At 38.3% G+C, this 23,269-nt stretch overlaps 1 protein-coding gene across 1 annotated transcript in view; it reads right to left on the minus strand.

The window, feature by feature from the left end:
- Nucleotides 1–23,269, minus strand: part of LOC107564466 (contactin-5-like) — a 163,629-nt gene that overhangs the window by 103,543 nt on the left and 36,817 nt on the right. Inside the window, exon 5 of the mRNA XM_016249554.1 lies at nucleotides 12,615–12,818. Coding sequence (XP_016105040.1) covers nucleotides 12,615–12,818 — 204 coding nt within the window. The remainder of the gene's footprint in view (nucleotides 1–12,614; nucleotides 12,819–23,269) is intronic.

Below are 23,269 nucleotides of genomic sequence, written 5' to 3' on the forward strand. Positions count from 1 at the left end.
ATTTCATTTTTAAAACTAAGGCTGTCAGCATAAAATAATTATGGTTTTAAAATAGTAAAATATTTATATGATCAAATTCTGTAAAGTGTTACAAATGCATGAAAACATTTAATGAATATCTTTTAAATAGCCTTAAAAAAAATTCCAATGGGTATCATAGCGCATTTATGACAAAGCCTGATTTGCATAAAAAGAAGCGTGCTTGCACTGAAAAGAATGACACTGGCTTTATTTAAATATGACTGGCACAGTGCTACACCAGTACATTCTGTCATTCTTCAGAGTGCTCAAACATGTTGTGTGCGCTTATTTACAAGAGTGACAACTGCATTCTACGACTAAATTAACTCTTGCAAAATTCAGCTAGTGACAACTGTATTTATATAAAATCCACATAATGTGTACGAACCTCAACTAAACAACTAGATGTTAGTGCAATAACATTCGCCTCATTTGGGCACTGACAGTTTGCCTTAGGTACTAGGTAACAGAAACAGAGGTACTTGTCTTGAGTCATTCACTGATTTTGATACTGTGTCTGTAGTTTCTCCCAACAATCCTGCATTTTTGGGGAAACCAATACTGTACACTACAGTCCAGAAAGGCTAGTTCTACCAGATGTTACATTGAAAACAGAAACTTTACAAGCACAAAACAAAACAAAACAAAGGAATTATCAATACTACTTTAGTTAAAATTTGGGGGCATTCTGTGGGCATGCAATAGACATGGTAGTCTTATTCAAAATGAAGACCGGGGTTTTTGCACAGCACGCTGAGACCTTTTTTTTCCCCAGCATCTCAGGTTTCTCATTTTATGATTAGAAAAGCATGTACACAATGGTATTATTCGAGAATGAGACATCAATGCTATCAGTATGCATTTTTTATGACCATTAGTGACATTTGAAATGCTATTTGAAACACTGACCCAACATTCGCAGCTCAATAATTGAAGCCACTGCACTTTCGCTCTTCGAATCCAAGGACACCGATACCTTCTCTCCTATAAATGAATGACAATGATGAAGGCCTCAGAAATGCTTGACCCTCCACTTAAAAATGCTGCCCCTTCAAGGTCCAAGGCCAAGCGGGAAGGACGAGCAATCCCAGCACCACCGAGTGTTTTGCGAGGCTCCAGCTCTGTGAGAGTTATTGTTCCATCCGAGTCGCATCTATTAAGGTGCGATTCATCACATAAGTACAGAAGGCCTCCGCTGCCTTTGCTGTTTCGCGGGTGGGGAAGATGCATGACTTGCCCAGTAGGTGCAGCCGAGCGCGGATTCAGTTGGGCAGCTTTGATTAAGAGCATCTTAGCCAAGGGAAGGACATAGGTGAAGTGCTTCACCTGCGCATTCCTGTGCGGAGCCTCTCGTGCAGTTAATTATCATTCTGCCTTAGCAGAAAACATGAATAGTGGGCTGTAGATTGGTGCAGATCGAGATCACTGGAAGACCGGCTGGAAGCGAGGCAGTTCGAGCTTGGCCAGAGGGGGCCAAAATAATTTTCAGGCTTTTAGGCGCAGCCCGCCGAGCCGTTTAGCTGCCGAACGCGTGATGCTTCCCACACAACGTCTGCCAAGCTAACGCTGCGTACGTCAGGCACGGAATGAATAAAGACTCCCATCAGCCGTGCTTGTGTTACGGGTGACTAACCTCTCGCTGAACTGGCACTCATTCCGCATGAGACCCCGATTATATGGAAATGCAGCTGCCACAAAGCAATTCATCCTGACTCTACCCCCTGTGGCTCTGAAACAACCCTCGGGACTTTTCATTTCCTCTCCAGCCTTCCGTCTCTGCTCTTTCTCTAACTTCCGAGTGCGACCAGAGAACGTGACGCTACTTGCATTTGTAATCTGTGCTAAGGAGAGGTGCAAATCCAATTTAGTATGCTAATGCATTTAGATGCGTACATGTCTCGGAGGAGTGTTTCTCAACAACAAGGTTATGCAAATGCCGAAGAGCATGCCGAAGGGGACGTAGCGCCCTCACAAAGGACGTGCAACATTAAGCAACGTAGGCAAAAACAAGCTTTTAGGGCACTGTAGTCCTTTTAGCCTGGCTGTTCTGGGATTGCGTTCCGGGGCGGCTGACATTGACATGTACCGGCGGCAGGTGATGCGTGCGTGTTTGTGAAGTATGGAAAAATGCCTGAAGTGACAGCCGGGTGTTTGGCTCCCCCGCTTGGCGCTCGGGAATCTACTATTAAAGAAGCTACGGCCCATACTGGAAGAGGACCATTGATTCAGTTAATTTTATGCTGGGAAATGATTTCCCCAATGGGCAGTTTCACCAGAGCGCATTGTCTGTGGAAAAAGTGCTCTAAAGCAAAAGATAAAGCACCTCATGCTCTCTGTTTAATGTGGATGTTTTGGAATTCATGACACTTTCGGTTTGGCCCTAAAGGCCGCTCGTGCAACGAGAAGGGAGAAGAGAGAATGAGGCATATAAACTACATATATAAGTCAGACGTCTCATTAAATCGGCTTCACATGGCATAAAAGCACTAATATAAACAGCTGACCCGCTTGTCACGCCACTGAAAAACTGCCACATTTCCTTTCAAGCCTGATTTGCAGGCACATCCATTATTTCTAGCCTTCTGAGATATTGATAAACTTTTTCCTGTATTGGGATTCAGAGCTTCCAAAAATCTCACAAGCCCAGCTGTTACCTTAAAACACATTTACTAGCCTCTCTCTATGGGAAATGATGGCAAACATGGCATTTGAAATTGCAAACTGACATTTGTTATTTGAAATTTGAATATCGTTTCCATCATGATTATGGAAAACACTGTCACATGGTAGGGAATGGGCATTCCATTCAATTTACGATCAGCCAGCTAAGCCCCGCCCCCTCGGTTGCTGTTGCTTCTGTGTCTCTGCCATGCTTTCTTGAGACATTATCGGAACAAGTGAAAAGTTTAGTTCACCCAAAAATGAGCATTCTGTCATCATTTACTCACCCTCATGTTGTTCCAAACCCATAATACTTTCGTTCAACACAAATTAATATATTTTGAATGGAATTTGGTCGTTTCTGTCCCCCCACTAAAAGTCTGTTGACCCAAAACCCGCTTCAAAAAGAATTGTAAAATAAATCCATATGAATCGAGCAGTTTAATCCAAGTCTTGCTTGATTGCTTTTTATGATGAACAGATTTAAATTAGGCCTTTATTCATAGCATTTAACATTACGGCATTTAAATTTGATCATAGAAGCTCAAGTATGCTTGCTTGACGCGCAAAAGCCAATAGGATTCATTCTCACGTATCATACTAGTACGTTTAAGCTTCCGCAAGAACCAATGAGATTTGTTCGCGGATCAAGCAAGAATGGTTGAACTTTTGTATATGTTCCCCGATCAATTGTTTATATATGAATAAAAGCGCAAGTTAAATATTTTTTCGTCATATAAAGTAAAGCCGTTTTTCCAACGAAATTATCTGGAACAATTTGTCACAGGAACTTTTTTCCCAGGAAATTGTTTCCCCCCAGACCTGCTGCTGTCTGTGTTTCCATCGTGGTCTAAAGTATCGTGAAGAATAGGCAAATAGTTTGCTGGCGAAGATTTGTGCGCGTTTCTCAATACCAATTACGCAAATTTCGGACTTGCATCCTCGGTAGTTTGGACTTTGCGAGTTCGACATGGGAGTGTGAACTCCTGCTGACGGGACGACGCAAGTCCGGTAATTCTGCAAACAGCAGCGTACTTATGTATGAGCTCCACATTCTCCCGTATCATACTATACGAGCCATAGAGTACAGTAAATAGATTTCCTTTCATGTTTAGGTTCAATAAGCTGTTTTATTAAATAAATAAATATATAAATAAAAAAATAGTTTAGACTATTTGTCTAATCTCATTTGTCAAGCTTTACAGCATGGGTATGATTCTTAATGCATTAATAAATTCCATCTACTGTACAAGAGTAAACAATCCTGGATTTACAATTTAGCACAACAAAGCTTGAGGGATCACAGCAAACAGGTGTCACGGTACGGCAAACCCAGTAGATGCCAGTGACAAAGGCAGGGAATTCTCCACAGTAGCTCGCATGACAAGCTGCTAAACTAAATTATTTTGCAAGTACACTACAGAGGCCGCTGGGAAAACGGGGCGAGAGAATTTGTCCTCAAAACAGCACCACACTGGAGTCTAATTGATGTGCAGAATTCCGTGGAATGCAGAGGAATCTTGAATGGCTGCATTTCACTTCTGCAGTCGTAGCACAGATCCTTTGTTTATTCATGCGAATGTTGTGAGGGCCCATCTATATCCATTTGCTGAGAGATATGTCAGCTGGCATTGAGTAAGTCTGCAATTACGAAGGGAAACACTCCCATTCAGGGGCCTAATTATCATTATCAGTCTTATTAAATGGGAAACTGGTGTATGAATTTTACATGAGAAAGTATTTCTTTCCTTTTCACACTTTGAAAAATATAACAAATATTGCAATTGTGCCTTAATCTAGAACATATCTCAACCACCATTGGTGAAAGCCAAATATTACAGAAAGTGGGAAACATCCATTTTATGCTGTTTGACACTTTAAACAGCCCTCCAAAATCTTTCCACTGGCAATCTACTATATTTAAGCAATATACACACTCGTGCAATATCACTTTTATTCAATAGTCCAACATAAAAGTAAATAAATAAGGAAATCCAAACAGTGTGCTAAAGTCTTTTTTTCAGCCACAAATTCAGGATGTGCCATTTCTAGTTCAAGAGATGTGCCAAACTTCTGTTACTCATTTGAAAAGATCAATAGCACTAGAAATGATGTCCATTTCTGAGAAGTTATTGAAATAACAAGAAGGTGGCATGACTGTGTGATATGGCTTTTACACAGAATAACAATTGTATTTCCAAGCAAAGCTATGGTACAACACTTTAGACAGTCACAGTCAATTTTTTCAGTCCGAATGAATCAGCATTTTTTAATGAATTTGCTGAATGAATGATCTAATGATTCATCAAAAGACAGTCACTTGTTTTATTCCTATATATATATATATGAGAAAAAGTGATCCAGTGACTTACTCATAAATACAGTTTCATACCTGAATGAATCAGCATATTTTCAATGAATCGATTGTATGAATGATCCAATGATCCACTTATATATTCACGTTTCCTTCCTGAATAAATTAGTGCTGCTGTATGAATCAGTTGAATAAATTATTTGATGACTTACTCATGCAACACACTTGATTTATACCAAAATGAGTCAGAATTAAAAAAAAGCAAATTGATTGAAAGAATGATTCAATGACTCACTCATAAAGACAGTCACTGGGTTTGTTCCTGAATTAATCAATGTTAGTTACATACTTTGTTGTTACGAACCTAAATTAATCAGTGTTTTTGAATGAATTGGTCAAATGTATGATTTGAAGGATTCACTCATAAAGACAGTCACTTGGTGTCATCACCTGCAGAAAGAATCACTAAAATATCTCCACGACTGACAAAAAAATTAAGCATCAGCGATTTTACAAAGCTGCTTCTGAATGGTCATCAAAGATGATTTTTGCCCACAGACTGCTGTATGCATGGCATCTACTGAACCAGGCCAGAAGGGACTAACTGCTGAAACGAACCAGCCAAACTCTGACCCCTTGCCTACAGCTGTAATCGACAGCACATTTATAACCTATTTTATGATAGCAGTCCGTTTTTCCCCAAACAACTTTTCAATTTCAATCTCAATCCCCTTACTTGTTACACATTTATGATTCCAAAGCAATCCCATGTGCATAATGAATTCGCAATATTATATTGGTTTACGCTGCAATGCATTTTCTGTGTATCCTATTTAGTGTCTAGAAGGCCTGGAATTGATAGGACTGAATTCTGGACCAGCTGTGCCAAAACAAATACATGAACCCTTTTTGTGCTGCGATGCCAATTTAAAATCACAATTTAATCCATTTATTAACATGGAATGGGGTAGTTTTGTACTATACAATTTTCCTTTTCTTTTGTTGTGCTATGCAGAACAATCACCTGATGAAAGTCTGGGCATCCATCAGACGTTTAAAGCTTTTACATCCAACTGCTAATGAAAAAATCCATTATCCCAATGCTGGGCTTCACATCTATTTTCTAATGACTAAACCAAAGCAAAAGTGCAAATTGAAAGTAAACATAACTCCATGAGAAAATCTACATGGTGGTGCAAAAACTTTTAAAGGGCATTTATTCACCTTAATGATTTTTTTCTTCTTATGCTCGCGCTGCTCTTTTCCATATAATTAAAATGAATGGTGGGTTATCAAAAAGTTATCAAAGTACTTCACACAAATTTTGCACCATATCCTATGCCATATAAAATGTGGCAATACTTTCTATAAACTTTAAATATTGTACACAAATCATGGCTATTTATGGATTTATGATGCTTTTAGTCATTTTTGAAGCTTGACCGTGCCATTAACTTTTATTGTATGGATATGAGCAGTGTGAATATTCTGCTAAACTTTTATTTTACCAAAAATAACTTTGGTTTGGAACAACATAAGGGTGAGTAAATGATGACCAAATGTACATTTTTGGGTGAACTACTCCTTGAAAACAGAAATAAATGGATGGTCTGTTGGAATCAAATGACTGTCAAGGTCCTTGTCATCCGTAACAAAAGAAAGCCTACAATTCAATTGTCAGAATGTTTAATGTGTGATCATGTGACACAGTGCATCATCACAGCACCATTTCACTTCCCATTAAAATCACAATTATGAGATGTGTCATGTGATGATTCATTCTGTAGTCCACATTGCACCTATTGGAGCATTTATATACATCCTTAGCACATGTCCACTCAGTGTCTGAACACATCACTGAGGCATAACTCACAAGACCTTTTTAAAAATTATTCCTGAAGGCCCAATAAATGTTTATCGTGACATCATGAAGTGAACTGAAATGGCAGTTTGAGAGAAATGCCCATCATGAAAGGTAATTCTGATTTCTTGCCTAGTGTGGCAGGAGCTTCTACAATACATATTTGTTCTGGTCAATGACCTAATGCAGGGGTTTTCAAACTTTTTTGATGCCGAGAACCTCAACAAACATGATGATCATCCCTTTGCTAGGAAACCCTTTACTAAAACATAAAAGTAGTTAAACATTTTAATGTAGAAAATCCTATTTATATTGTGAAAAAAAAAGTATGGTTTTATAACAACATCATGTTATTTTCTAAATTGCCATTGCAAGGAAGCAATTTATTCAACTATTGTAATTTTTTTAATTTACTTTTTAATATTTGACAACATTATTCATTAATTCATTCATTAATTTTTCATTGAAAAATGCTGAAGATGACAGTGACAAGGACCAAATATGCAGGAATATACACAATACACAACTATGTCACGATGATAGAGAGGTGAAGACTTAAAAATAATTATTTGGGATATTTCATTTTTAAAACTAAGGCTGTCAGCATAAAATAATTATGGTTTTAAAATAGTAAAATATTTATATGATCAAATTCTGTAAAGTGTTACAAATGCATGAAAACATTTAATGAATATCTTTTAAATAGCCTTAAAAAAAATTCCAATGGGTATCATAGCGCATTTATGACAAAGCCTGATTTGCATAAAAAGAAGCGTGCTTGCACTGAAAAGAATGACACTGGCTTTATTTAAATATGACTGGCACAGTGCTACACCAGTACATTCTGTCATTCTTCAGAGTGCTCAAACATGTTGTGTGCGCTTATTTACAAGAGTGACAACTGCATTCTACGACTAAATTAACTCTTGCAAAATTCAGCTAGTGACAACTGTATTTATATAAAATCCACATAATGTGTACGAACCTCAACTAAACAACTAGATGTTAGTGCAATAACATTCGCCTCATTTGGGCACTGACAGTTTGCCTTAGGTACTAGGTAACAGAAACAGAGGTACTTGTCTTGAGTCATTCACTGATTTTGATACTGTGTCTGTAGTTTCTCCCAACAATCCTGCATTTTTGGGGAAACCAATACTGTACACTACAGTCCAGAAAGGCTAGTTCTACCAGATGTTACATTGAAAACAGAAACTTTACAAGCACAAAACAAAACAAAACAAAGGAATTATCAATACTACTTTAGTTAAAATTTGGGGGCATTCTGTGGGCATGCAATAGACATGGTAGTCTTATTCAAAATGAAGACCGGGGTTTTTGCACAGCACGCTGAGACCTTTTTTTTCCCCAGCATCTCAGGTTTCTCATTTTATGATTAGAAAAGCATGTACACAATGGTATTATTCGAGAATGAGACATCAATGCTATCAGTATGCATTTTTTATGACCATTAGTGACATTTGAAATGCTATTTGAAACACTGACCCAACATTCGCAGCTCAATAATTGAAGCCACTGCACTTTCGCTCTTCGAATCCAAGGACACCGATACCTTCTCTCCTATAAATGAATGACAATGATGAAGGCCTCAGAAATGCTTGACCCTCCACTTAAAAATGCTGCCCCTTCAAGGTCCAAGGCCAAGCGGGAAGGACGAGCAATCCCAGCACCACCGAGTGTTTTGCGAGGCTCCAGCTCTGTGAGAGTTATTGTTCCATCCGAGTCGCATCTATTAAGGTGCGATTCATCACATAAGTACAGAAGGCCTCCGCTGCCTTTGCTGTTTCGCGGGTGGGGAAGATGCATGACTTGCCCAGTAGGTGCAGCCGAGCGCGGATTCAGTTGGGCAGCTTTGATTAAGAGCATCTTAGCCAAGGGAAGGACATAGGTGAAGTGCTTCACCTGCGCATTCCTGTGCGGAGCCTCTCGTGCAGTTAATTATCATTCTGCCTTAGCAGAAAACATGAATAGTGGGCTGTAGATTGGTGCAGATCGAGATCACTGGAAGACCGGCTGGAAGCGAGGCAGTTCGAGCTTGGCCAGAGGGGGCCAAAATAATTTTCAGGCTTTTAGGCGCAGCCCGCCGAGCCGTTTAGCTGCCGAACGCGTGATGCTTCCCACACAACGTCTGCCAAGCTAACGCTGCGTACGTCAGGCACGGAATGAATAAAGACTCCCATCAGCCGTGCTTGTGTTACGGGTGACTAACCTCTCGCTGAACTGGCACTCATTCCGCATGAGACCCCGATTATATGGAAATGCAGCTGCCACAAAGCAATTCATCCTGACTCTACCCCCTGTGGCTCTGAAACAACCCTCGGGACTTTTCATTTCCTCTCCAGCCTTCCGTCTCTGCTCTTTCTCTAACTTCCGAGTGCGACCAGAGAACGTGACGCTACTTGCATTTGTAATCTGTGCTAAGGAGAGGTGCAAATCCAATTTAGTATGCTAATGCATTTAGATGCGTACATGTCTCGGAGGAGTGTTTCTCAACAACAAGGTTATGCAAATGCCGAAGAGCATGCCGAAGGGGACGTAGCGCCCTCACAAAGGACGTGCAACATTAAGCAACGTAGGCAAAAACAAGCTTTTAGGGCACTGTAGTCCTTTTAGCCTGGCTGTTCTGGGATTGCGTTCCGGGGCGGCTGACATTGACATGTACCGGCGGCAGGTGATGCGTGCGTGTTTGTGAAGTATGGAAAAATGCCTGAAGTGACAGCCGGGTGTTTGGCTCCCCCGCTTGGCGCTCGGGAATCTACTATTAAAGAAGCTACGGCCCATACTGGAAGAGGACCATTGATTCAGTTAATTTTATGCTGGGAAATGATTTCCCCAATGGGCAGTTTCACCAGAGCGCATTGTCTGTGGAAAAAGTGCTCTAAAGCAAAAGATAAAGCACCTCATGCTCTCTGTTTAATGTGGATGTTTTGGAATTCATGACACTTTCGGTTTGGCCCTAAAGGCCGCTCGTGCAACGAGAAGGGAGAAGAGAGAATGAGGCATATAAACTACATATATAAGTCAGACGTCTCATTAAATCGGCTTCACATGGCATAAAAGCACTAATATAAACAGCTGACCCGCTTGTCACGCCACTGAAAAACTGCCACATTTCCTTTCAAGCCTGATTTGCAGGCACATCCATTATTTCTAGCCTTCTGAGATATTGATAGACTTTTTCCTGTATTGGGATTCAGAGCTTCCAAAAATCTCACAAGCCCAGCTGTTACCTTAAAACACATTTACTAGCCTCTCTCTATGGGAAATGATGGCAAACATGGCATTTGAAATTGCAAACTGACATTTGTTATTTGAAATTTGAATATCGTTTCCATCATGATTATGGAAAACACTGTCACATGGTAGGGAATGGGCATTCCATTCAATTTACGATCAGCCAGCTAAGCCCCGCCCCCTCGGTTGCTGTTGCTTCTGTGTCTCTGCCATGCTTTCTTGAGACATTATCGGAACAAGTGAAAAGTTTAGTTCACCCAAAAATGAGCATTCTGTCATCATTTACTCACCCTCATGTTGTTCCAAACCCATAATACTTTCGTTCAACACAAATTAATATATTTTGAATGGAATTTGGTCGTTTCTGTCCCCCCACTAAAAGTCTGTTGACCCAAAACCCGCTTCAAAAAGAATTGTAAAATAAATCCATATGAATCGAGCAGTTTAATCCAAGTCTTGCTTGATTGCTTTTTATGATGAACAGATTTAAATTAGGCCTTTATTCATAGCATTTAACATTACGGCATTTAAATTTGATCATAGAAGCTCAAGTATGCTTGCTTGACGCGCAAAAGCCAATAGGATTCATTCTCACGTATCATACTAGTACGTTTAAGCTTCCGCAAGAACCAATGAGATTTGTTCGCGGATCAAGCAAGAATGGTTGAACTTTTGTATATGTTCCCCGATCAATTGTTTATATATGAATAAAAGCGCAAGTTAAATATTTTTTCGTCATATAAAGTAAAGCCGTTTTTCCAACGAAATTATCTGGAACAATTTGTCACAGGAACTTTTTTCCCAGGAAATTGTTTCCCCCCAGACCTGCTGCTGTCTGTGTTTCCATCGTGGTCTAAAGTATCGTGAAGAATAGGCAAATAGTTTGCTGGCGAAGATTTGTGCGCGTTTCTCAATACCAATTACGCAAATTTCGGACTTGCATCCTCGGTAGTTTGGACTTTGCGAGTTCGACATGGGAGTGTGAACTCCTGCTGACGGGACGACGCAAGTCCGGTAATTCTGCAAACAGCAGCGTACTTGATAACGTCAGTCAGCTCACCTTGGCTAATGCAATTTTCCTCACTGCATTTATAATAAGACGAAATATGATATCAAACACCCCTGCCTCCTTTCGTTTTCATTTAAACATATTAATAGCCGCAGAAATGTAGTTCAGGGAATGTATACAGCCTACATTACAATGAAACAAAATATTATATCAAACAGTATTGCCTCTTTTTATTTTAATTTTAACATATTAATAGATTAATAGATATAATACAAACCAAATATTACCTGTTAGATTTACCCAAACCAAATTATATCTTAATTTATTTTAAACCTCTTAAATCAATTTTTAATCATTTTCAAAGTTTTTAAATTCCTTGTTTTATTGTTGTGATTATTTTTTTCCTATCTTTTATGTAAAGCACTTTGAATTACCATTGTGTATGAAATGTGCTATATAAATAAACTTGCCTTGCCTTATGTTTAACAACTAAAGAGACATCAGAGCCAGCGGCAAATGTCAGAAGGACTAGCCGAGTTGAGGCTGCTCTCGTCGGGAAACATGAGCACTTAGCGCCCGCTGATCGCGTGGAGCTCACGTCTCCCGAATCGGCGAAACACATTTTTAAATAGGCACTGTCTTTATAAATAAACCGCAGATTTGAGTTTTGAGCAACTACATTCTCGCATGAAATACTTTTAAAACTACATTTCATGACACAATAACAGTAATATTTTGAAAATTATCAGAATAAATGGTGGTTGAAATACAATGCTGCGTGAACACAACCAATCAGCATGTAAGGAAAACCTGTTTTGTTATACGATTTAATTTGACTATACATTACATACATGTAAATAAAATGATCAAGAATACAATTTTAAAAAGTTAAAACCATTTTTAAATTGTGTGAGCATTTGTTATTTTATTCATCTGCTTTATTGTTAGCATGTTGTTAGGTGGTTTCACCTAACATGGTAAAATTAAAAAATCACTTCAGGTCTCTATAACAGCCACAAATATGGCTCAGGTCTGTCTCCCATTTATTATATACTAGCCCAGAATCATATGTCTGATTGCTTAGTAATAGCACATCTCACTTTTACAAACTGCACATTGGTAACATGTTGGATTTTAATCTTAAGTACAGTATCAGGTAAGTTAATAGCATGAATGTGTATGCTATAATATATATTGCTATCTCACAAAATGTTTAAAATATTGTGACCTACATTGTTATTTATATTGCCCCTTGTGCCAGCTGAAGCTACAGTCATTTTTTTTAAGACGAGCTAAAATGGTAAAGGAATGTCTTATTTTAATTTATTAGCAAAGAGACTTCATGTCATGGCATTGATTCATCAGTTCAGTTCACCAAGAGTGGTGCTTGGCATCCAGCCTAGTTCTGCTGTGCAGGTGATGGGGGTTTAGGGAGCAGGAATGTGTGTGTGCATGTGTGTGTGTGTGTGTGTGAAGTACGTATAATATCTCACCATCTGTTTTGAGAGCCAGAGGCGTCGGTGGGCTCAGGACCCTGGCGTTGGTCACAGTGTTCTTCACTTGGCACACGTAGCTGCCCACGTCCGAGGGCTGCACCTTGGAGATATACAGATTTCCCGTTTCCTGCGAGATGAATCGCCGGCTGTCCTCTGCCACGAACGAGGGAAGCTCATTGAACACCCAGCTGTAGATGATCTCTGCCGGGGCAGAAGGAGAGCAAACAGATGAGCTGCGAGAATAAAGCACATGTCCCTAAGGAAACCCCTGTCTGAATCTGCATTGTAGCATGCTGACCTTGTCAGAGCGAGGGCTCATAGGAGGGGGAGTCTGGGAGCTGATGTGTAGGTGATATGGATTAATTCACTGCTCTCTACTACAGTGTTCAGGGCAATCATAACCAGCATGTTATAAAAATGTACAGAGATACGGTTTCATGTTTGCATACTTTACCAAACTGCATTGGAATGAGGAAAGTAACCCTTGTGTCCAGACCAGGCCCCACACAATAAAGCAGAAAACAATAAATCACATCTCTTCTAAGCTAATTTTTGTTTTGACCCAAGAACATAGTTTAAGGAGCTTCGGCTGAACTCAAATCAGATGGTTTCAACTTTGTATAGACAAGATGGTCTCAGACTTCGACTTCGACTTCGACTTCGACCCTGCTTTTTGTTCCATCACATTTACATCATTTGACCACAAGGCACCACCCAAAATGTCTCCATAACCAATCACAATATAAAAAATTATAGTTCTGAAGTTGGAAAAAAAAAGTCAAGACATGAAATCGTCTCGGGTTACTTATGTAACCATGGTTCCCTGAGGGGAACGAGACACTGCGTCCTCTAGGGGTCGCTATGGGGAACGCCTCGTCGTGACCCGTGTCTGAAGCCTACATTGAAAAAACACCAACTTGTTTGGCCGGCGACAGCCATGACGTCACTACCGTCGCAACTAGTACAAAATAGGCGCCGGTAGCGCACATCATCACTTGACTTCGACTTCGACTTCGACTTCGACCCTGCTTTTTGTTCCATCACATTTACATCATTTGACCACAAGGCACCACCCAAAATGTCTCCATAACCAATCACAATATAAAAAATTATAGTTCTGAAGTTGGAAAAAAAAAGTCAAGACATGAAATCATTATGTTTTCGTGATCAATCATTACTGTCACTTCCGAGCACTCGGGCACATTTTTTATTCCGTACAGATACGCAGAGGAATAAAGTATTCTTTATCATGTCACATTGAGCTAGAAACCAAATGACAAAAGACAGGCTGTCAACAGAACAAAATTATGTGTGTTTTTCTGTAACTCTGAAGCAGTCATATTATGCCATATAAATCCAGGAGATATGAGAGAGCGGATTACTACTCTGATCTCACACTGTTTGCCTTATGTCGACTATATCGTAGTCACATAGACTTTCTCGCTGCACAACAGGAGAAAAGAACGAGAGAGATAAACTTCCTCATGGTCCAAATTAATTTCCCCAAGACCAATTTATTCACCAAATAATTAAAGTATGAATTTCATAGACCATTGATTTATTTTGCATAGTAAATGCAGGTGCCGCGCTCCCGTTGATTAATCACTGAAGGATTGCCTCTCTTTAAAGAGATTCTAGTTCAATTTTTCATACACAAGGGCTAATGTCACCTGAGTAAACAATGAATATTTATCTCATAAATAAAATTCAAAAGGACTCTCATGAAAGGTGTCCTCATAAAGCATCAAACAATATAAATCACAATATTTCTAGCTGACAGCCTCAGTGCCAGAGGCTTCTGATACTGTTTTTTGAGTTTATGCACTGGGTTTGCACAAAGACTTACAACTGTCAGCGACTGAGGAAAGGTGAAGTTATTGTCCAAGAGGCACTGAATAGGAATGTAATGAAAATTCATGATGACTATGATCGGAATAGCACAGTAGTGCTTTATTTTTGCAGCATGAAGTACAATTCATTTTGCATGTTTATAAGGTAACAGGCATGTGTGGCTAAAATACATTTCCCATAATTCTCCATTTCAGTATGAGAATGCTTAAATACACAGAAGGAGCACTATAACACACATAATTAGCATCATTTGTTTTTACTAGCTCAACATATGCTTCCTGTTTTACCGAAATGTGAAAAAGAGATAAAGAAATCAGCCTTTATGTTTATTTTATTCCAGCCAAAATTGCACATCAAGTTATAAATGTAATTTCTGACCACGTACTGTTGGACATTCCCAGAAGAACCTGAAAACGGCATTAAATAGAGCAAAGATAAGAGTACATAGTCATTTATATTTCTAGTGTAACGTCAGCGCTCCACGCATTCATCAAGGTCAGGAACCAAAAACGCCTCCTCTCCACTTTGAGTGGTAAAGCAACAGAGATCGTATTGAGAGTAATATCCTGTTTACATCTCAGTGATCTCAAATTATTTTAAATTACTTTCAGTTTTAAAGTCATCTACCCATATTAATGTGGATGAAACCTCCTACGAGCAATTCAGGCAAATGAAAGACAAATTAACCTCAAAGCCGTCCTACGAGTCCTAAAATAAATTCCCTGCAGTTCTTCCCATTCCCCACATATCAAATCCAAACTGTTAATCCTCCAAGCAAACATTTAATAGTTCCCGCTCATAACCGAATGATGTTCGTACAGGTCTTATTTGTGTAATGTAAAAAGTTAAAATAAAAAGTTCAAACGGAACAAATAAAGTTGCATGCTTATTGGTTGATTTTTGTTCGCTGTCAGTTCTAATTCATACACTTCCTTAACCACTTACTAATTTTTATTTATTTATGTGAAATTTTAGTGTTGAAAAGAAATGAATGTACAGTATATACACAATTTACCTTTATCTACAAAACTGTCAAGCATTTAAGAACCATTCCATATATTCAGTCCAGACTTCTGATACAGCATAACATTTACATCATGGTTCACAATAAAATGCTTGCTATTGCTAAATGTTTGCTTATGTGTTCAGATTCTTAAAGCCTGGTGCCCCTCAGAAGGTTTGCAGCTCTGTGCCTGATGGGAAATCATTATTGGCATTTAAAGACAAATCATTCTGTGACCTCGTAGCCAATGAATGATGTTAATTTTCTTCACATCAGCTTTCCGCGCTAGTCTAACAATTGCAGAAAATCAATAGACTAAAAACAGCCTTGTCTCATGTAAATACTGTAGGTTGCTCGGTTCCTTAGTTATGGTACAATGCTACAGCTCTGCTTCCTACACACTCTTGAAGAGCGCACAATCAGTAGCAGTAAAAGTTTGGACACACTGGACTGGATTTATGTTTCTCATGAACCCAAAATAATTTTAAAATAAAGGCTTAATGCTTAAAGGACATCACTTATGCAGAAAACATAAACTAGCTACATACTTTAAAACAGTCATTATATATATATATATATATATATACTTCGCTTTAAAACACGAGCTCTGTTATATTCTCTGATTGTCTCTGAAGAGCGCGAGCCCTCACACGTCACACATGCTGTGTGAAGTACAGACTGAACGGATTGTCAACACATCCCATCGCTGTATGGCCAGATGAGACGCAAATGTTTTCTCGACTGGATAACCAGTCTCGCTAGTAAAGTTTTGATGGATGAAGACTGCAATCAAGGTAAAGATGATTGCGGCGGCATACAGGAGTCATACAGTAAGCATGCGTGAGTCCGTTATAATAATGCGTGTATGAGTGCTCTTGACGCACTGATCGCACATTGTATTTATGCGCAGGCACAGACATTTCTGTACATTCACGTTGTTTCCACACACATTCATGATAATGTTTTGATTTGTCATGTGTATGTTGCTGTGTCATGTGTTAGTTATTCTGAATGGATCTGTGTAATGTAGTAGATAAATGCAGGTGGTTGGTTTAGTGGTTTTTTGGCATCACCATGTGGTCCTGTTCGGTATCGCAACTTGACTTCTCTAAAATGTAAAAAAGCTATTTGCTATTGCACTGTACACATACTATACAATTCAGATATTCGTTTAGATTTTTTGCATTTCTTTTTCTTTTTTTTTTCCTTATATCATTTGGTTCTTTGGTGTCCTTTTGGAGTATCCTTTTGGAGTTCTTTTGAAAGACATCTACATTTATCTTGAAAAAAGTTTGCAATAAATACAGATTTTTGAGAATCACCCTTTAATCTTTTAGTTTACTTTGCTGAATATAGCAAATTATGACAAAATAAACATTTGAAACAAGACAAATGGTCTATTCTTAATTTCATGATGTGTGCAATTAATCGCAATTAATCACAGAAAAAGTGTGTGATTAATTAGATTAAAAATTTTAATCTATTGACAGCCCTAATTACAATAACCAATCGTTTATTGGTTTAATCAGTATTGGTTTACATATCACTCATGGCCTATATATATATGATTAGTATTAATGTTAAATATATTTTAATGGGGTTAATTGTTTTGTTGTCTGTAGTGGTATTAAAAGGTGATTATTGTATTTGATTCATTAGTATTTAAATATTAATCACAGTAAAAAATAAAAAATGTTAATACATTGACAGCCCATATATATATATATATATATATATATATATATTACTGCTGTCAAACGATTGATCACGATTAATCGCATCAGTTTTTGTTTACATAATATATGCGTGTGTACTGTGTATATGCGTTAAGTATATATAAATACAAACACATGCATGTATGTTTAAGAAAAATATGCTGTTTATATATTAAATATATTTATATATATATATATATATATATATTAGGGCTGGGAAAGTTAATACGTTATTATCACGTTAATGCATTAATCAATTAACGCCAACACTTATTGTTGTTTTTTTAAGTTTAAAAATAAAATAAATAACTTTTACGTTTATAAAAATAAGTTTTATTATTATTATTATTATTATTATTATTATTATTATTTTGAAAGCCCGTTGGTCACTGGTTCTGAATACACACACAGACAAACCATGGGTCACAGGAGGGGTGGAATGTTGATCAATAGGTACGTTTACATGGACACTTTTTGCTTCCATCGGAATTAATTCATTCTGATTGACGAATCCGAACGTAGTGTTTACATGAACGCTAAATAAAGTGATCGGGTTGATATGCGCGTTTATATGTCACAAGCTTCTGATCAGATTTAATCTTTTGACATGCGCACACTGCATGAATATACAGAGTTCCCTTTCAGTCGGTCACTCTCGACGTCACGTCGGAGGACCGACGAATTGGGATCTCGCTTAGAGGGCCGGAGATGGACGACCCAGAGGTGGAGGGACGTGCTCTTCAGGAGATGGTAAGCACACCACTCCCTCTCCCGGAGGAGGGCCGGGCGGAGAATCTTTTTCCAAAAATGACCTCTCGGTCGGTACCAAAAGCAAATTCTCGACAAAGAGCAATTCCTTTATTTCTGGGTCCCCAGAAGGGACGAGGGGTTGTGGACGATCTAGTACGTATCACACTCACCCTCCTCTCTCGCCAGTGAGCAGCAGTGGGCGGATCGGGAGGATGAACCAACGGACTACCCACGCACCCTCTGCTCGAATGCAGGTCAGTGTTACATACACCAGACCCTGCCTCGGACCGGCTACGAGACGCCCGGGCCAGGTCCCTGCGTTTTTCCGCGCTGCCCCACTGCGGGTACGCCTGTAGTTCCGTTGATGCCACTAGCCTGTTCCAAGTAGAACGGGTGCGTTTCCCCAGTGTTATCCAGTCTTACTCAGTGGGTAGTGCCATAGTAGCAGTAGCTGGTCCTCTTGTGCAGGCCCTGGCCTACGCCAAAAAGTAGGGGCGTAGTTGGCTTCCACAGGACACTGGAAGGGGCGGTAGCTGTGGTAGGATCCCAATTCGTCGGTCCTCCGACGTGACGTCGAGAGTGACCGACTGAAAGGGAACGTCTCGGGTACGTATATAAACCTCGTTCCCTGAAGGAGGGGACGGAGACGTCACGTCCCGTCGCCACAGCTCCTGTACCACCGCTGAGCGGCCGGGTCACCGGCTCGGCTCCTCAGCGAAAACCTGAATATGTGCTGCACCTGCTGCCTACTTATACTCACGCTGTGATCAGCAGCAGCTGGATGCAATAATCGCATGCCAATGGGCATTGGCTCGTTTAGTTTACACTCGAAGTAGATTGGTCCCTCTAAGCGAGATCCAAATTTCGTCGGTCATCCGACGTGACGTCTCGGTTCCCTCCTTCAGGGAACAAGGGTTACCATACGTAACCGAGACGCTATGTGGAAAAAAAAGCTAGCTACAAATTTATTTCACTTTATTATTACTCTAAAATAGTCATTAAACTGTATATATTAGTAAGATTTTTTGAAAGACATTGGTATTTCTATTTAGCAAGTAAATGACATTGATCAAAAGTGACAATAAAGACCTTTACATTATTACAAATAAATCCTATTTCAAATAAATGTTCTTTTGAATATTCAATTCATCAAATAATACTGAAAATAATGCATCACATCACAAACGAACGAATGAACAAACAAACAAACAGCACCAAACCAAATGTAAGGGATTAAATTATATTTTAAAATATATAATGAAGATTAAAAAAAAAACACTTATTATAAATTGTAATATTATCTCACAATTTTCTATTTTATTTATTTATTTTAATGCAGACATGGTGAGCATAAGAGACTTCTTTGAAAAACATACATAAACCATAATTTCATATATATACTGTATATATATATATATATATATAATATGTCATGACAACTCTCGGATGGATTGGCATGGTAATGTACATGACAATGTTAATGTATTTGGTCTTGGCAGAATAGATATGCTACACTGCAGCTGCTGCTGCAGCAGAGCAAGTACTGAGACTTGCTACTGCCAATACATCCACAACATGCTGCTGTGAGCATGTAAGAAATATTGCTGCTGCAAATATAACATACATGAAATAACCTCAATATAGCATACATGAATTACCTCAAAGCAGACCTGTACAGGTGGAGCTGGGGAAGGTGGAGGGTTTCTGAAGCAAGCTGCAACTGCTACGACAAGCACTAGTCATATATTTGAATGTTGAGAAGCGAGCTCATTGGCTACCGATACAGAAGAGAACCAATCAGCTGTGCCATGTGATAATGATGTCATTAGGTCAGATTTAGTTTGACCTATCGGACTGCCCCATCTAGTTTTATGCCAGAACTCTGTATATATATATATATATATATATATATATATATATATATATACACACACACATATAACAGGGATCTCCTCCACTTTTCCATTAGAGGACACCTGAGGAGTGAGATTTGAGACAGGCCACTAAAGCGCTCCCTCATTTTGCCCGTGTCTGCGTGAAATAATTGTCTGACTGCGATTTCTTTTCATTTCTAATGATCCGGTAAATTTGAGCCTTGATGCTGATGCTTGTCTGGAAACACATTACATCGACCAGTTGGAGACGGATAGGTTGACACACAAGGACCGTAATTTCCCATGTGGAACAGGAAGCCCAGTCAGTTCTGATGCAGATCACTCTGGCAAAGTCCTTTGATGTTATTCATCGCTATTGTCCTGAAGAAAACAGACAACACCATGACACTGGATTTGGACAGATGCATCAAATAGTGTTTCTTCTCAAAGTTCACTCGGGAGGGCACAACAGAAATCAATCACACTTTGCGTTTGCAGAGTTATAAAATAATGGCATTATGATTATCAGATGACACATGTTAAGGAGAGCCGGGCTGAACTAAGTGAAACAGAGCTGCCGATGATATCCACCAAACATAAAGATATCCAATGATGGAAGGGGTGGGAAGAGATAAGGATTAAGCTGAAACTGTGTCAGCATAGGCCGGGATTTATTTAGCTCAGAATAGAGTGTTTGGTGAATTTAGACCTGCACTAATACCACTGAAGCTCTCTCTCTGCTTCTTATCGTGGTGTAAACCGTAATGGTCACGCTCACGCTTGTATAGTGCAATAATGACCTCTGTTTGTTTGCAGTCTCACATCTGGACATAGTCCAACATGGTTAGGAAAGATGTGACGGTCAAGATGCCAAATGCTTTTGAAGTAACATCAGACCACTATACTAACGGGGATTCAATAGGATGAGATTTTGCAATGCTGTTATTTTTCCAGTTATAAAGGAACAGTTTGCCCTGAAGTTAATTATTTTATGAAAAGCCATGTTTTTGTGTCTTATTATAGTGCATTTCATCCTTTTTTGAACTTGACATCTGTTACCATGAAATGCACTATGCAGAAAAATTGTAAAGAGTGTGTAAAAAAAATAATAAATATGGTAACACTTTACTTACAGCCTTAATGTATAATGCATTATAAAGTAGTTTTAATGTATTAATTATGCTGTGTAATGCACCGTATAATGCATTGTACAATCTATGAATAATTGTAACCCCAGTTAATACATTATAACACTATTTTAAATTATATATATATATATATATATATATATATATATATACAGTGTGTGACAACCTTGTGAAGACTTACAGAAAACGTTTGACCTCTGTCATTGCCACCAAAGGGTATATAACAAAGTATTGAGATTAAATTTTGTTATTGACCCAATACTTATTTTCCACCATAATTTGCAAATAAATTCTTTAAAAATCCTACAATGTGATTTTCTGGATTTTTTTTTCTCATTTTGTCTCTCATAGTTGAGGTATACCTATGATGAAAATTACAGGCCTCTCTCATCTTTTTAAGTGGGAGAACTTGCACAATTGGTGGCTGACTAAATACTTTTTTCCCCACTGTATATACATCTATATATATATATATAAACCAAGGTTATTGGAGTATGTTTTAGAGGTATGTTATTTTAGTTTTTCTACTTCACAATTTCACCTTAACTTTAATGTTACTTGCAGTTTCTTTGTTTTTGAAATTTACAACATTGTAAAAAATATTTTTTGTTATACTTTTCTTATTATTATTCTTGTAAAATTGAATACATTTGACAAGAAAATACTTTTTAAATACCATTTTAGTCCTTGTACTTCAAAATTCAACTGTTGAAAATTCTGTGTGTTACTTGCAGTTTCTTTGAAATAGTTTTTGAAATTTACTACACTGTAAAACTATTTTTTTCTGAGCTGTAAATAAATATGGTTGGAATACATTTTACATGGAAATAATATTTCAGTCTACTTCAAATTCAGTGTAATACTTGTCATTTCTTTGTAAAAAAAAAAAGAAGACAATTTCTGAGTGAAAACTGTTTAAAAGTAAATGCTCAATGCATGAAAAATAGCAGCATACAGGTTTAATTCAAGCTGAACGTGAGTAATGAGATTTTTTAAAGTGAACTATCCCTTTAAAACAGTCTTCGTTAAGGGACTGAGCAGACAGGAAGAGAGGAAGTTGTATGAGGTTACTCTGGTTCTCTGGGAGCACTAAATGTTCTAAAAATGGCCTTCTCACCACAAGCCTTTCATCTGATAGTGCTCGTTCAACTGTCCTGTCTGTATCCTTCTCTTCCATCTCTTTGTCTCACTGCATCCGAGTTCATTTAACCTGCAATTACAGGGACTGGTGCAAGACAAGCAGAAACTGAAAAAAATGACTGAAGAGAGAAAGGTTAGATTAACCTATTGAAAAGACTAGTTTAGATCAGCAAGAGTCCAGGCTGGTTTATGCTGGTCTAGCTTGAACCTAACTCTAACACTGGTTCCGTTAACAAGTATTTTATCTTTCCACGGTCTAGGCGAAATGCTAATAAGATGTAATCTAACAGCACAGTACAACAAAGAGAGAAGCCAAGTGCATGACAAAATGTCTTCTTATTCCTGGTTAGAACAAAAACTAACATGGACATCTTTACGAGTTTGTCACTTTTGTGTGTCATGTCAACACATGAACACGTTACACTTTTTAACATGTAACGAACATCCAAACACATAGACATGAAAATGCTGTGTGAGTGTATTCAAACAAATTAATGCAAATTATATATTTATGCTCTTTATGCTTACAAAATTTTCTATTTTAATATATTTCAAAAGATATATAAGCGGATTTTCAGCAGCCATTACACTAGTCTTTAGAGTCACAAAATAGCCATTAATATGTTGAAAGGGATGCACGATATTAGATTTTTGCCGATATCCGATATGCCGATTTTTAAAAAATAATTTTGCCCGATAGCGATATATATTTGCTTTTGATTTGAAACAACACCAAGTCCCTCCTGTGCAGAGATTATAAACGTATAATTTTTTAACCTTGGTTAGTTTTGAGCAAAAACTTATTTGTTAAAACTAATAAGCATTATTAAAGTTATTTTATTTTTTAATGAGAGTACACTGCACACTTTGAAAATAACTATAATAAAATCAATCTCTGCTGTTTTATTTATTTATTCTTTAGACAGATGCAATTGAAACCTTAACATTTTAATTGTGGGTTTAACACTAATAGATGGTCTAAAGCAAAAACCAAAATTCTAAAAATCTTTTACAGCTCCTTGTTTTTAAGTTCCCCTTCAGGAACTCGAGCTGCATCGAATGCTTTGGGAATGCCCCCGACGAGACCCCGCACTGAAGCATGTGTGAAATCAGTCAAATAGAGAAGCGAGACGTCCCGAACAGGGTTACGTGAGCAACCAGGAAGTATAAA

Source organism: Sinocyclocheilus grahami, unplaced genomic scaffold (assembly GCF_001515645.1).
Source record: "Sinocyclocheilus grahami isolate Dianchi unplaced genomic scaffold, SAMN03320097.WGS_v1.1 scaffold937.1, whole genome shotgun sequence".
NCBI classification, from domain to species: Eukaryota; Metazoa; Chordata; class Actinopteri; order Cypriniformes; family Cyprinidae; genus Sinocyclocheilus; species Sinocyclocheilus grahami.